Source organism: Dendroctonus ponderosae, unplaced genomic scaffold (assembly GCF_020466585.1).
Source record: "Dendroctonus ponderosae isolate FM_Combo_2020 unplaced genomic scaffold, Dpon_F_20191213v2 Dpon_F_20191213_4, whole genome shotgun sequence".
NCBI classification, from domain to species: Eukaryota; Metazoa; Arthropoda; class Insecta; order Coleoptera; family Curculionidae; genus Dendroctonus; species Dendroctonus ponderosae.
In genome coordinates, this window is record NW_026018611.1 from 456,743 (window position 1) to 468,582 (window position 11,840).

General features: G+C 41.3%; 4 protein-coding genes across 5 annotated transcripts in view; 3 read left to right on the forward strand and 1 right to left on the reverse strand.

Annotated features, from left to right (window-relative positions):
• Positions 1-11: 11 nt before the first annotated feature.
• LOC109543891 (cytochrome b-c1 complex subunit 6, mitochondrial) lies at positions 12-965 on the forward strand. The gene is made up of 2 exons (XM_019913816.2): positions 12-425; positions 606-965. The coding sequence occupies exons 1-2, from the start codon at positions 333-335 to the stop codon at positions 777-779; spliced, it is 267 nt and encodes an 88-aa protein (XP_019769375.2). The 5' UTR covers positions 12-332; the 3' UTR covers positions 780-965.
• A 184-nt stretch (positions 966-1,149) lies between these two features.
• Positions 1,150-3,206, forward strand: LOC109543881 (zinc finger autosomal protein). Its single transcript, XM_019913807.2, has 5 exons — positions 1,150-1,488; positions 1,539-1,631; positions 1,684-1,997; positions 2,125-2,447; positions 2,497-3,206. The coding sequence occupies exons 1-5, from the start codon at positions 1,280-1,282 to the stop codon at positions 2,812-2,814; spliced, it is 1,257 nt and encodes a 418-aa protein (XP_019769366.2). The 5' UTR covers positions 1,150-1,279; the 3' UTR covers positions 2,815-3,206.
• Positions 2,886-5,971, reverse strand: LOC109543880. 2 transcript variants are annotated; one of them, XR_007281373.1, is made up of 10 exons: positions 5,649-5,958; positions 5,442-5,588; positions 5,204-5,388; positions 4,740-5,150; positions 4,536-4,678; positions 4,214-4,379; positions 4,027-4,160; positions 3,744-3,973; positions 3,515-3,685; positions 2,886-3,310 (listed from the first exon to the last, which is right to left on the reverse strand). XR_007281373.1 is itself a non-coding variant. In XM_019913806.2 (9 exons), the coding sequence occupies exons 2-9, from the start codon at positions 5,586-5,588 to the stop codon at positions 3,596-3,598; spliced, it is 1,506 nt and encodes a 501-aa protein (XP_019769365.2). In that variant the 5' UTR covers positions 5,649-5,971; the 3' UTR covers positions 2,886-3,595. The 2 variants fall into 2 exon arrangements, 1 of the variants encoding a protein (XP_019769365.2); XM_019913806.2 differs by having other exon boundaries at positions 2,886-3,685; positions 5,649-5,971.
• Positions 5,972-7,037: 1,066 nt separating this feature from the next.
• Positions 7,038-11,840, forward strand: part of LOC109543879 (trithorax group protein osa) — a gene marked incomplete in the record, with an annotated part of 9,636 nt that continues 4,833 nt past the window's right edge. Inside the window, 5 exon segments of the mRNA XM_048665686.1 lie at positions 7,038-7,185; positions 8,684-8,911; positions 10,409-10,575; positions 10,631-10,988; positions 11,046-11,152. Coding sequence (XP_048521643.1) covers positions 7,182-7,185; positions 8,684-8,911; positions 10,409-10,575; positions 10,631-10,988; positions 11,046-11,152 — 864 coding nt within the window.

Below are 11,840 nucleotides of genomic sequence, written 5' to 3' on the forward strand. Positions count from 1 at the left end.
AGTGTCGTCAACGCTAGAAAGTCGAAAGACACTAAAGAATATTTTATTAATTGCAGTTAAAGGCAGGGCGGGTGATATAGGGCGAAGCCCCCGAGTTTTCCTTCTTTATTCCGAATTAAATGGTTGATTTATAACAGCAAAGCTGGTTGCTACGTGATAATCTATAGGGCGATAATGGAGGCTAGAAAAAGAGCTACTATCACATTGTCTTTATCCACCCTCCATTGTCATGTTGACAGTGATAGACGAGACATCAAGTTCCAATTTCTATATTTGTGTTACGTAAAATCCCCTTTTTAATACATTTTCAAGAAATACTCCTTTAATTCGCCATGTTCTTCGACCGGTTTTTGCCCAAGCTGATCACCGTTAAGGCCGAGGAAGATGAAGAAGGCGAGCTGGTCGATCCCCAGCAAGTTCTCAGGGTATTTATTGAATAACGTTCGCATAACCTCAGCTGATTTTCCGCTTTTTTTCCTAAATTTCGCTGCGAATTGCACTTGATAAGCGCTTTTAAGGACTGTTAATGATGCAAAGGGGCTTTGGATAGTTGTTTTTTTCAAACTATAGGGTGTATGCACTTCCATGGACAATTGTACTTTTAGGATCAATGTATGGACACTTCACATTGCAAGAGTCTAGCCGAAAAGTACCAGGCCTGCAACGATAGGGTCCGATCGAGAAAACAAACCGCTGAAACATGTGTAGAAGAACTATTCGACCTTTTGCATGCAGTCGATCACTGTGTCACTGCAGACCTTTTCAACAAGCTGAAGTAGAGTGCACTGAGTAGGCTATTTGAATGATTATTTTAGCCAATTTGTTCTACATTTTACGAACCTATTGGTTAAAAAATTGGTCAATACAGTGTGCAAGTAGTGATTATACATAGGACGTCTCCCATATTGGTGTAATAATACTAGATGTAACCTTTTTATTGCCGCCCTTATAATGTTATAAGCTGAGCTTTTTTGGTTTTTGAATTAAAATGTTCCAAAAAAACGCTGTTTTATCGACTGTTGTCCTCCAAATATAAAACTTGCCTTTGTACATGCAAATTAGGGCTCGGTTGCTAAAACAAGTCCGCATCAACGTTGCCAATTATATTTGGTGTCCTCACATAACCCATTTCAAAGTGACATCCGCCATTAGTTGTGATTAGTTTGACAAAGTTTTGTTTGTTTTGCATACACTTTTAACAATTTTTTTATTTTTTAAACCCAATTAATATATAAGTTATGTGTACAGTTTACTAGAATTGTAATTTATCCACTGGAAAATGAAACCTAAGTTTAAGAGCAAAAGTGTACCATCACAGCCAAACAAGAAGACTGCTAAAAAGCCACCCCGAAAGAAAAACAAGCAAAATGTTACATTGACACAGTCCGATTTGCTCAAGCAGAAAGCCGCAGCGGAGCCCGATAAGAGCTCTCAAACATCTGGGACTGCTAAAACGAAGGCTAAAAAGACGGATCGATCGTCGGAGTAGTAAGTGCTTGAAAAATCCCAAAACCCCTAAGCCAAGCTTCGCTTTGTAGCGTTAAGCTAGACAATCAATACAAATGTGCTAACTGTCCCTATACAACAGACCGCATTATCAGCATAAGAACCCACTTTGATAAGGAGCATAGGTAAGCGGGTGATGAACCAAATGGCCCACTAGTACGTTGAGCGCTGTTGCAGCACAAGTACCTTGAAGTGCAGCTTGTGCCCATTTGAAACCAAACAGCAGTACTACTTTAACAGCCACGTAAAGAACCATGACATACCGGACAAGGAGTGTCCGCACTGCAGGCGAATGATCAAAGCATTCAGCTACAAAATGCACATCAAAGTGCATGAGCGCAATGACCAAACAGAGTACAAATGTTCCTTTTGCAACTACCAGAGCTACAATCATGCCAACGTTAAACGACACACTGTGACTTCACATAAAAGCACTGAAGAACTCTCGCTGTTCTATTGCGATAGTTGTAGCTATGTGACTGTTTTGGAAGGTAGTTATGTTGCTTATACCAGCCCAGTACGGTTTCCAATCTGTTAACTAATCCAGCTGATGAGAACCAACAGACTTGAAACCCGCTCAAATAAATAAAAACATTTCTTGTCACTGTGTTGTTTTAGAGCGTCTCAAACGGCACAAATTGCAAATTCACTTAAAACAAGGCGTTTGGATCAGCTGTTCAGAATGCGAATACACGACCAGAAACAAGGGCCATATGAAGAGGCATCAAACAAAGCACTCTGAAAAAACTGTTAAATGCCAGCAATGTCCGCAGCTGTTTGGCAGTCAAGATCACTTGCGTTGTCATATTAAACGCATGCATTCCAACGAGGACTCAAAAACGTACTACTACTGTGAAATGTGCCCAGATGAAGAACGTTACAAGACAACGGAGAAAGGAAACCTGGCTAGGCACATTTTAGCTCATCGAACGCTGGACGAGGTTTGTCTTTATCTAGGAACCGTCGCAGATCAGTTGTTGGTTTTTGCAGGTGGAGGCTTTCGCATGTCACAAGTGCTCTTACATGGGAAAGTCGAGGAATGCACTAAAAACTCACCTGATCAATGCCCATCTGCCCGAAATGCACAACTTTAAGTGCCCGATTTGCGGCTATTCGACCAATGTAAAATCGCGCTTCAGGTGCCATTTAAAGGAGGTGCATGGAAAACCCAAAGGAAAAAACACAGTGTCTGAAGACACAACTCTAGAGCAGGACTTGCAGGAAAACAATCATTTGGACATGATTGTAATTAAAGAGGAAGGCGTTGATTTGGATGAGGACAATGTGAGTTTTACAGAAGAAGCTTGATTAATTTCAGGTCAAAAATATCAAGAGCCTTTTCATGAAGACAATCAGATACTACAGGGAAGTTATTGGAATTTTCTAATAAACATAATTATATTAAGGAATGCGTTACATAATTCTAATAAAATACAACGAATACGTACATAGGAATGGACTTGAAACAGATAAAAAGAAACGTTTCATACAAGTAGTACATACTTTCAAACATTCGTCCAATCAGATCTATTTAACTAACATAGGTAACATCTGGATTGATCACTGGGGGGCGCATGTTATTACTAAATTAAGGAATTCCTTGTAATATCAAAAGAATTTGTTCTGCGGCGATTAGTTTGGATTATGCACAATAACTGTAGGTAGTGGCGACAGTAATAAAGAAGTATTTTGTAAAAATCCCTTGACCAAAAATAGATTTTAGTAGTAAATCCAAAGATTCCAACCAGTATCCTATTATTTCCGTATAAAGAGACACTATTTCGTAGCAATGGCCTAGGACAACCTACCATAAAAGCAAATATGCTTAATAAGTAATAGTAACGTACTAATGGGAAACCAACAGGACATCACCATCTGTTACATTTAATTCACATATAAAAATTAATCAAAATTGTAAAATACGGAATGGTTATAAGGCTCCGAACAAAGCTGGCATCTCAAATAAGATTCCAATAAATCCATTTGATGACATAAAGCATTTACTTACCTACGATTTAAATTACGGCAGTAGCATAAAAATTTGAGATCCCATATTTGCTGATTCAGATAAAAATGCAACCAATTCGACTTATCTAGTCAACCGTTTAAGGCTTATGCGGTTTTGCCTGGTACAGGCAGAGTAACTCTTCACTTTTGGCGGAGAGGGAGGTTCCGCAATCTATGACCAAGGGAATACATTAAAAGCTGAAGAGTGAATGGACACGAAAACTAGTCACCTCAATCGGTTTTCTCAGATTATCACATTTGACGACTGGCGCGATATATCTGGACAACTTTCGCTTATCTTCCCGCTTAGCCACGCTAAGGGATGAACTGCTGGTCGACCTGTTGCTCTCAAATAAGGCCTTCAGTGGTTTTCCATTAATAGAGTCGTTACCGAAGGACGCGCTCAAGTTTCTCTTCACTGAGACGGGACTGTGCGACGAATCATACCCAGAAAAGTACCCTAAAATAATCCAATTAATACGCAACCTGAACGCTTCTTCAGTGATGCCATACCTGATGAATAGTAGTTATTATCAGCGGTACTGTTCATTAATGACCCGACACTAAAGTCGGGCGAACAGTTTGTTAAGTCTTCCAGCTGCGGACGAGTCTTCACTGCTGAGTTGCCAAGCGCCAAATTTTGGCATCTAAAAACGGTACGCATTCAGCGTTTGTTGGCCTCAATCGATGTTCTACTCACTTGTCATAGAAATCCTCCGGATTGTACGCAAAACAGTTACATTTCTGGCAGAAAATATATCCACAAGAGTGTATTTGCTGGCATTGAGCAATGCACTTTTCAACCACAGAAGGCTTTTCACATTTGGGGCATTTGATTAGAGACTGATTCGGATTCAACAGGCTACCTAGAAAAGGAACACCGAATGTTAGGGGGAAATCGTGATAAAAAGTATCGAGTAGWTTTGATAATTTACATTAAATGAGTTATTATATATTAAATGACACTAGTTTATTTAGGTCCTTTGGCCTAAATTATTTAGAACGTTGGTTGCTTTGCTTACCAATTTCAACAAACTTAGCAAAATTTATCCGACTGGGACTGACCGATCCTTCGGGAAACAAGCACTGGCTCTCAGGGCTACTAGGCGGGGTAATTTTGTAATTCTCCTTGTTCTTCTTGTGTAGCTCCTTGTACATGCCACACCTACAAAAAGTCAAACTTGTACACTCTATCCAGGAGATTGGATTTCGTGCAATCGACTTGCCTGTTACTAGCCATAAAATTGCTAAGTAGTGCATTGCGAAACCCTGTGGATACCATGGAGACCCTAAAAAGATCTCCATTGGATAGGTATTTGAACACATGGTCCATCACAACATCATTATGCAATAATTTCATCAACGATATCCTAGTCGTAGTTTCAGGTACGTATAAGCGCTTCTTCACTGCGATAGAATTGGGCCCGGTTTTATCCTTGCACTTCTGAGGCGTTAAATGTTTCCTCATCTGATCCAGAGGCTTCAACGTCGGGTAGAGGATGTCGTGTTGCTCCTTTAACGGTGAGGGCGCACTGCAGGCCGACGAGCATCTCTGGAAGATGCCCGATTTCGTCGGGGTGCATTCATAGGCTTTCAAATTGCACGGTTCCACTGCAGGCGAAGCTAATATATCACAACTGGAAACGGTCGGATTTAGTTTACGTTTGAGGGCTGATAATGTTGAACGTACTTATTGGTCTTGAACAGTTTGGGAGAGGGTTCATCACAGACATTAATGTAGCTTTGTTCGATTTGGATACTTTCAAACTCCTTTGAGAGGCTCTCGTTTAACGTGCTCGAGGCTTGTGGCGCTGAAGGGCAAATCTCAAGCAGCTCATCAAGATTCCTGCCTCTTATTACACCACAGTATGAGAACTAGAACACGAAATGTGGTTCAAGGTAAGAATTCGATCAAAACAGTCACTTACCCTGCGTTTCTTCAAGTTGTTACTACCCAAAAAAGGGGTGCTTTCAGCCTCGATTTTCGGAGTACTCTTATACAGGATGTTTGGATTAGTGCAGTCTAACGGCGAAGACCCATTGCCTGAATCTTGACTGATCGGCTGAATATCCATCTGAAATGCATTGAAGACTGTGCAGACTGGCAAGCTTTTTTTCTTAAGTGTTTGCGCTACCTTAGATTGATCAGTAAAAGCAACTGGTTAACATCCAAGATTTACTGTAAACAAACTTTCCAAAAAGGCTAAAATGGCGCCATGATGAACAGATGCACTCTCCGCGGGAATTTTCGCGTTAAAATCGAGCACAGGTATTTAAAACACGACACAACGATGAGCTAAAATTAGCCAAATGCAGCAGGTGGCATTTGAATGAGTCGGAAAAGCGCCAAACCGAAGGAAAGCTCGATTTTAGGACTAAAATAAACAACCACAACACTGAAGTTCACCAGTGGCAATCTTGACACTGACCACAGAACATACACAGATCACCTAGATGACTCGGCGGCCCTCTGGGGGCATTTTTCACTGGGAGACCTAAATTCCATGAAAACTTGTTTTTGGTTTCAAATTCACGAAGCCATTGGCGCATTGGAGCTCTCAAGTTGGCTGCACTAGGGAGTAATTAATAATTAATTTAAAAACTATTCCGAAATTTTCTTGCAATTTTTACTCATTCCTCCGTTTACTAGAAATGGCCATTGACGCACCCGTCCAGTTGAGATATAACATAGAAACAATGCGGTGGACAAGGACGGCGACAACTTAACCTTGACTTGAATGGACGTTTTTTGCTGCAAAACGGCGGGAATTTAAAACCGGAGAAAACTACATATCAAACCGTGCCCAGTTTTCCACGGGCGTTATTTGCACGTGCAGTTTTGCGTGAAAATCGTTTACGAAGAGTGCCTTGGATGTTAAAAAGAGCTGACAGTCGAGTTTGTTTATTTGTCAAAGTTTTGACGTTTTTAACTGTTCCTGTTTCTTTTCGCGTTGTGTTACTGTTTAATTTAAAAGAAAATGCCCTTAGAAACAGCCCATTTACATTAAGAAGTTTTTACAGTACATTTAAGGAACCCGCAGTTTGCAGCACGAAAAGGTGAGTTTGTGAGGCTTGGGAGCCCCGCCAAGGGGCCGCGTTATCGTTGCTGTTATTCGGGAATGGGGCCGTTAAGGGGGCTGATGATTAATTTTACAGTGTTGCTGCGCGATTTGCGGCATAGACAGTTGATTTTTTTCCGCGTTTGGCAACCGGCCAGCGTTTCGTTTTTTGCCCGGTTTTGTTGAGATGGAAATGGGCAGAAAACGCTACTCTAATTAATTACCGAGCTGGATTGAGGAAATTTGTTGTTCGGGCAAAGAGAAAGTGGCACATTTCGGGATCGAGCGATAACCGGGCAACACGGCACTGGATTGCGTCATAGAATCTAGGTATCCGATTGGTGGACGCCATCTTATCGACAGTTCAGTCGTTGGGTAGTAAAAAACGAAATAGTTTAGGTTTGCGAGTGGCAAAGACACAGTGAATAAATGTGCGTGAAAAGGCCCCAAATCCTGCAAGTAAGGGAAACTTCGGTGATTAGCCGAAACTAACAAGTAGTCCATACAGTTTCGCGTTAAAATTCCGCAGCTTTACTGCAGTGTTTTCGTTTGGTGCATTGTTGTAGAGTGGCTCCGTAAAACAGGCCCGATCCGGGCTCTGAACAGAAAATGGGTAAAACATACTTTGTTTCGATATTGCTGTGGTGTTTTGATGTCCAGTTTCATTAGTTGATTGTTACTGAATGTCCATTTGAATGCTTTATTGTTTACTATTGATTGATGTAATTGGGCAAAGTGAAAGGAGTCAGATCCGCATGCATTCCGCTTAAAAATCAGATGGAAAGCGATGTGCACGGAAATGGGCCACTGTAACTGGGTCAAGTCTAGGCAACTCACTAGCTGGACTATTTGCGACTATTTCCGCATATTCCTTGGGGATTTACTGCCACTTTTTCCCCATTTATACCTAATGGGGTATTCACCTGATTATGCTTTTCGTAGTCAACTGTTTGGTTAAATGCCAGCCTGTTTAGGGACACATACTGTCGATTGCTTATTGTGCTGCTGCTGCATGTCTCATTATGTAAGGGCTGATTCCAATCGAATGACCCAATTCCGAAAAATCACCCACTAATCGCCAACACAATCTATTTAAGATCCTTGGATACTTTCAGCATTAGATCCTTTTTTCACTATCTCCTATTCAATAGCCCAACTAGTAATTCATGGTTGTGCGTTGTTGGCTCAATCTTTGAAACAGCAAATCGTTCTTTGAAACAGGTGAGTTTTTCGGGCTTTTAGGAAAGAACTTCCTGACGAAGCTCTTTCAGGAATAAATTCTTCTCCACAACAGCCAGAAAACTCGCCAGTTTAAGTGTTTGGAATTCTGAGAACATTACTCTGTGTAGTTTTTCGCATAAGTCATTTAAAGTTCAAAGAAACTGGGTTGCACTGTACTTGGGAACTATTTCCGCATATTTCATCAGGGTAAAATCTTTGTTTTTGCCTACATCACCATACGCATTATGCTTTTTAACCACCTTCTTTCATCAATCAGTTTGGGTTAATGACTCGATTCCAATAAATCGTCCCTTGTTGAAACGGACCTGCCTTTACAGGTGTTATTGTATACCTATTTTCACCCTTGACGACTTGAACACAAAACCTTTAGTGTAACCGCAAAGATCTTCTCAGTTGATTGAGTGTTAATTTGTGTTTCATTCTACGAGTGAGTGTTTTGATAGGTTTAAGTGGGGTTTTTATGGTTTGTTGGCATTTTTAAAACGTTTATTGTGCACCCCACTTTTTACATTTAAATCTTGATATTGATCAGGCAAATGCAAGAATTAAAAATCTTCTAGCACATTTTTGGCATCCTCTATAAGTGCGCTCAAGAGTGAAAGATAATATCGATCAAGCCGCCAGTCCCATAACGGAGGTGCTAAAGAGTTGCAATAATCGACACAAAGAATTTTTTATGGGTATTTTTTGGAAATTTGGTGCGGTGCCTTGCTGGATGATTTTGACATGATCTGAGCTTAACATTTGGAAACCCAACGTTTACTCACCTATATTTAATTTGTATTTTGTCCATACAAAAGCTCTTACGATTTTACTCATCTGTCGCTCCCTGACTGGTTTTTTTTAGAATTAATGCAGCTTTCTTGCAGGAATAGTTGTAAGGCAACTACCTGAACCGATCATGTCCAGTGTCGGTGTCCACGCAATGACACAGCAACAGCAACCCAACGCTATAGCTAGCAATGGAGGGCCAGCTACCAAAAAAGTGCTTTCGAATGGAAGTTCAGGTGGACCGACACCTGCAGGTACTCCCGTTCAAAATGGGACCAGTCTACAAGGTTCGAGTCCTCCTCCTTTAGCTAATGCCCCCAAGTATGGTAAGTGGTTCACATTCTCACACCAACAGGGCTCAATCAACAATCGTTCACTTTTGTGAAAACCAATTTTTTTCATTTACGGTTTACCGGCGGCAACAAGCGCGTTATTTTGTGCAATGTTTTTGTTTCATGAAATTTCCTAATTCATTCAATGTTCATTCTGGAACGTAGCTCGAGTGGCTTTTCTCACTCGCACGTATGGGAGTGTATAGCAAATGCAGCTGGCTTCAGAGTTGCTACGTTCCAACTTGACACTTTCGCAGCTTGAAAGGTTTCAGTTTTGGCTCAGAGAAACTTTGGCACTTGAAGTGCAAATATTGCAAAAAATATTGATTTTGATTGTACTTTCTGAGCAGCAGCGCGACTGAATATTGTCTGTTCTGATGGCGGGTCTTGGACTGGATTAAAACTGGTTTTATTTTTTCCTGTTCCAAAACAGACAATATTATCAAGAACTATCGAAATAAACAGAAAATGCAAGATGTAGCCAATTACTGGTGTTTGACTAAAACGACATTGAATTTCAGATGCTTAAACCTCTGCTAAATTTAGCTTTGCATTATTTGTTCCGATAAGTTGCTGAATCGAGAGATCGGTTCTATTGCTATTTATCATTCATCGCCACATTTTACCTATGGTTTTTAAGAATACCTTCAAGTAGATTGCAAATATTAGATAATGATCACATCAGTATAGACTCGCGTAACTTCTGGTTTTTAATGATTAGATAAAGGCTAATTGCGTTTAAATGAAATTCGGAGGGAATCCCGCCGCTTCTGAATGGTCCGTTATTTTTCTTGAGTGTAAATTTTCATTTAATTACATTTACGGTGAATTATTCAATGCGATAATTAACGGGCATTTTATCAGAGTAAATGAGCCTCAAACTCAGCAGCCTCTATGCACGCAATGCATTTTTGTTTGCTGACAAACGTGTTTTTAATTGGAAATAATAAATCAAGCTGAAAAAGTAGTGTGCCATAAAATCAAGACGATAATCCGGCCCTAATAGCTTTTCGTTTTGTGGACCCTCGCATAGAAGAAATCGAACATTGATACCCAGAGTTTGTCTCGTGTAGTGTGTAGTTTAATTGTTTATTACATTAGCGGTTATTAGGGTATTGAGATTCAGATTACCAAATGATTCATTTATTGTTGATGCCCCAGCTGTGTTGAGTATGTAGGACTCTTATCAGACCGATTAACTAATCACGATGATTCAACATTTTTCTAGTGCTATTTTGGAATAAAAAAGCGGCTCTTTATCGAAGAAAGTTAATAAGTCAAGCATTAATGACACACTAATTTACTAAACTAACAAACGCCGTTTGTTCCCTTTAACTGCTGACGAAGAATGAGTTCGTTGAATGCCCTTAAATATACAAACAAGCCCGGGCTTATCGGTGAAAATTCGGTCCGAAAAGGCACTGTTTCGTGGTGTCAAATTACAACTAGTTCGGCAAGTTTTGGCTGTTTTTCAAAGCTGGTTTTTTGCAGGCACGCTCGTGCCTAATCGCATATTTGTGGGCGGCATATCGTCTCATACCACTGAAGGGGAATTGATGCAATTGTTCTCAAATTATGGCACTGTGAAGGCGACTAAGATTATCCAAGACCGAGCTGGAGTTTCCAAAGGATATGGCTTTATTACGTTTGAGACCGAGGTAAAAAAAACCCAACAGCACGTTGTTGTCGTCGTTTAAAAACACTTTTTTTTAGGAAGATGCTCGCCGCCCGCTGCGCGATCCAGACAACATTGTACTGCGCGAAAGACGATTAAACATCGCGCCTGCTATTAAAAAGCAACCCTTTGGTCGCCCACCCACTGCTTCTCCCTACGATACTCATGGGCAGGCTGATGGACGCTCGCCGGCACCCGCCCCCCATCCGGCCGCCCTGCAGCAGGCCATTCCGCCCTTTTTCTTCAGCAGCACCCCGCACTTCTATCCGAGCGGTCCCGCTTATTACGCATCGGCCCCCGTGCCAACCATGACAGCCGCCCAAGCCCAGGTTCAAGTGTCTCAAGCTGGACAAGAGCAGGCGGCTGCAGCTGCACAGCAGGCTGCAGTTTATCAAGGTGATTGTTTAAATAATCTGAATATGAGTTTTTGAAAAAAAATGTTTTCTGATGCAGCGCCTCAGGTTTACCAGACTCAAGCCGGGCATCCGCAGGCAGGTCCCTATGCTTCCATGATGTACCCCCAGGCGTTCTATATGCCGCAACAGTATCCGATTTTGCCGGTGAGTTTGATAAAAACACGCTTTTACTTAACCCCTGCGTTTGAAGTTTCCTGGATTTTTTGGTTGAATCTAACAGCAAATCTTGGAACAACTTTTGTCTGTGTGTGTGTTTTGTTCAAGTTGCTTTCCTCAATTTCGTCCTGCAGCCTGCACGAGGTCCAGAGGGGCTTTTACACTTTTCGCTGGATTAGTGTTATTTTTATGTAGGATCTTTTGAGAAGCAACTTGAACAGATTCAATTGACTAAAGTAAATCGGAAAATAATCACCCTTTGTCTTTGTCTTTTGCACCGCTGCAGTCCGCCCAAGCGTGCCTTGGGGGCCCTTTGGAGTGCGCAGTGGCGGGGTTGTATCCCCCGCCCCCGCAGGCCTACGTGCTATTGGACGCGGCAGGGGCTGCGCCCCAACTTCAATATTGAGGTTCGGCTCCATTACAACTTATATGTAGTGTGCCTTTAGTATTTTTTTGATTGTATTAAGTTGGTTTTTATTTTCGTTCGAGCAACTCACTACGTCGACTTACAGGTCGGAATTTTTCGCTATCAGGATTTGTAAGTATGAGCCCTCAATAACTCAATTTTAGGCGGATTTGGCGTAGTTTCGCCACAGGGTGATTGAAGAATCACCAGAATTTGCATCCCTTATTGATGGGGTGCGATGTAAAGTACCTACGGTTGCTTTGAATGTAA

What these genes read in the sequence shown, in the direction of transcription:
- LOC109543891 (XM_019913816.2), top strand. Translation starts at nt 333, where the DNA reads ATGTTCTTCGACCGGTTTTTGCCCAAGCTGATCACCGTTAAGGCCGAG. An exon ending in ATCCCCAGCAAGTTCTCAGG is followed by an intron (nt 426 to 605) that starts GTATTTATTGAA and finishes TTGTACTTTTAG; the next exon opens with GATCAATGTATGGACACTTC.
- LOC109543881 (XM_019913807.2), top strand. Translation starts at nt 1,280, where the DNA reads ATGAAACCTAAGTTTAAGAGCAAAAGTGTACCATCACAGCCAAACAAG. An exon ending in ACGGATCGATCGTCGGAGTA is followed by an intron (nt 1,489 to 1,538) that starts GTAAGTGCTTGA and finishes TTCGCTTTGTAG; the next exon opens with CGTTAAGCTAGACAATCAAT. An exon ending in CTCATCGAACGCTGGACGAG is followed by an intron (nt 2,448 to 2,496) that starts GTTTGTCTTTAT and finishes TGGTTTTTGCAG; the next exon opens with GTGGAGGCTTTCGCATGTCA.
- LOC109543880 (XM_019913806.2), bottom strand. Translation starts at nt 5,588, where the DNA reads ATGGATATTCAGCCGATCAGTCAAGATTCAGGCAATGGGTCTTCGCCG. An exon ending in ACAACTTGAAGAAACGCAGG is followed by an intron (nt 5,389 to 5,441) that starts GTAAGTGACTGT and finishes TTCGTGTTCTAG; the next exon opens with TTCTCATACTGTGGTGTAAT. An exon ending in AATTTTATGGCTAGTAACAG is followed by an intron (nt 4,679 to 4,739) that starts GCAAGTCGATTG and finishes GACTTTTTGTAG; the next exon opens with GTGTGGCATGTACAAGGAGC.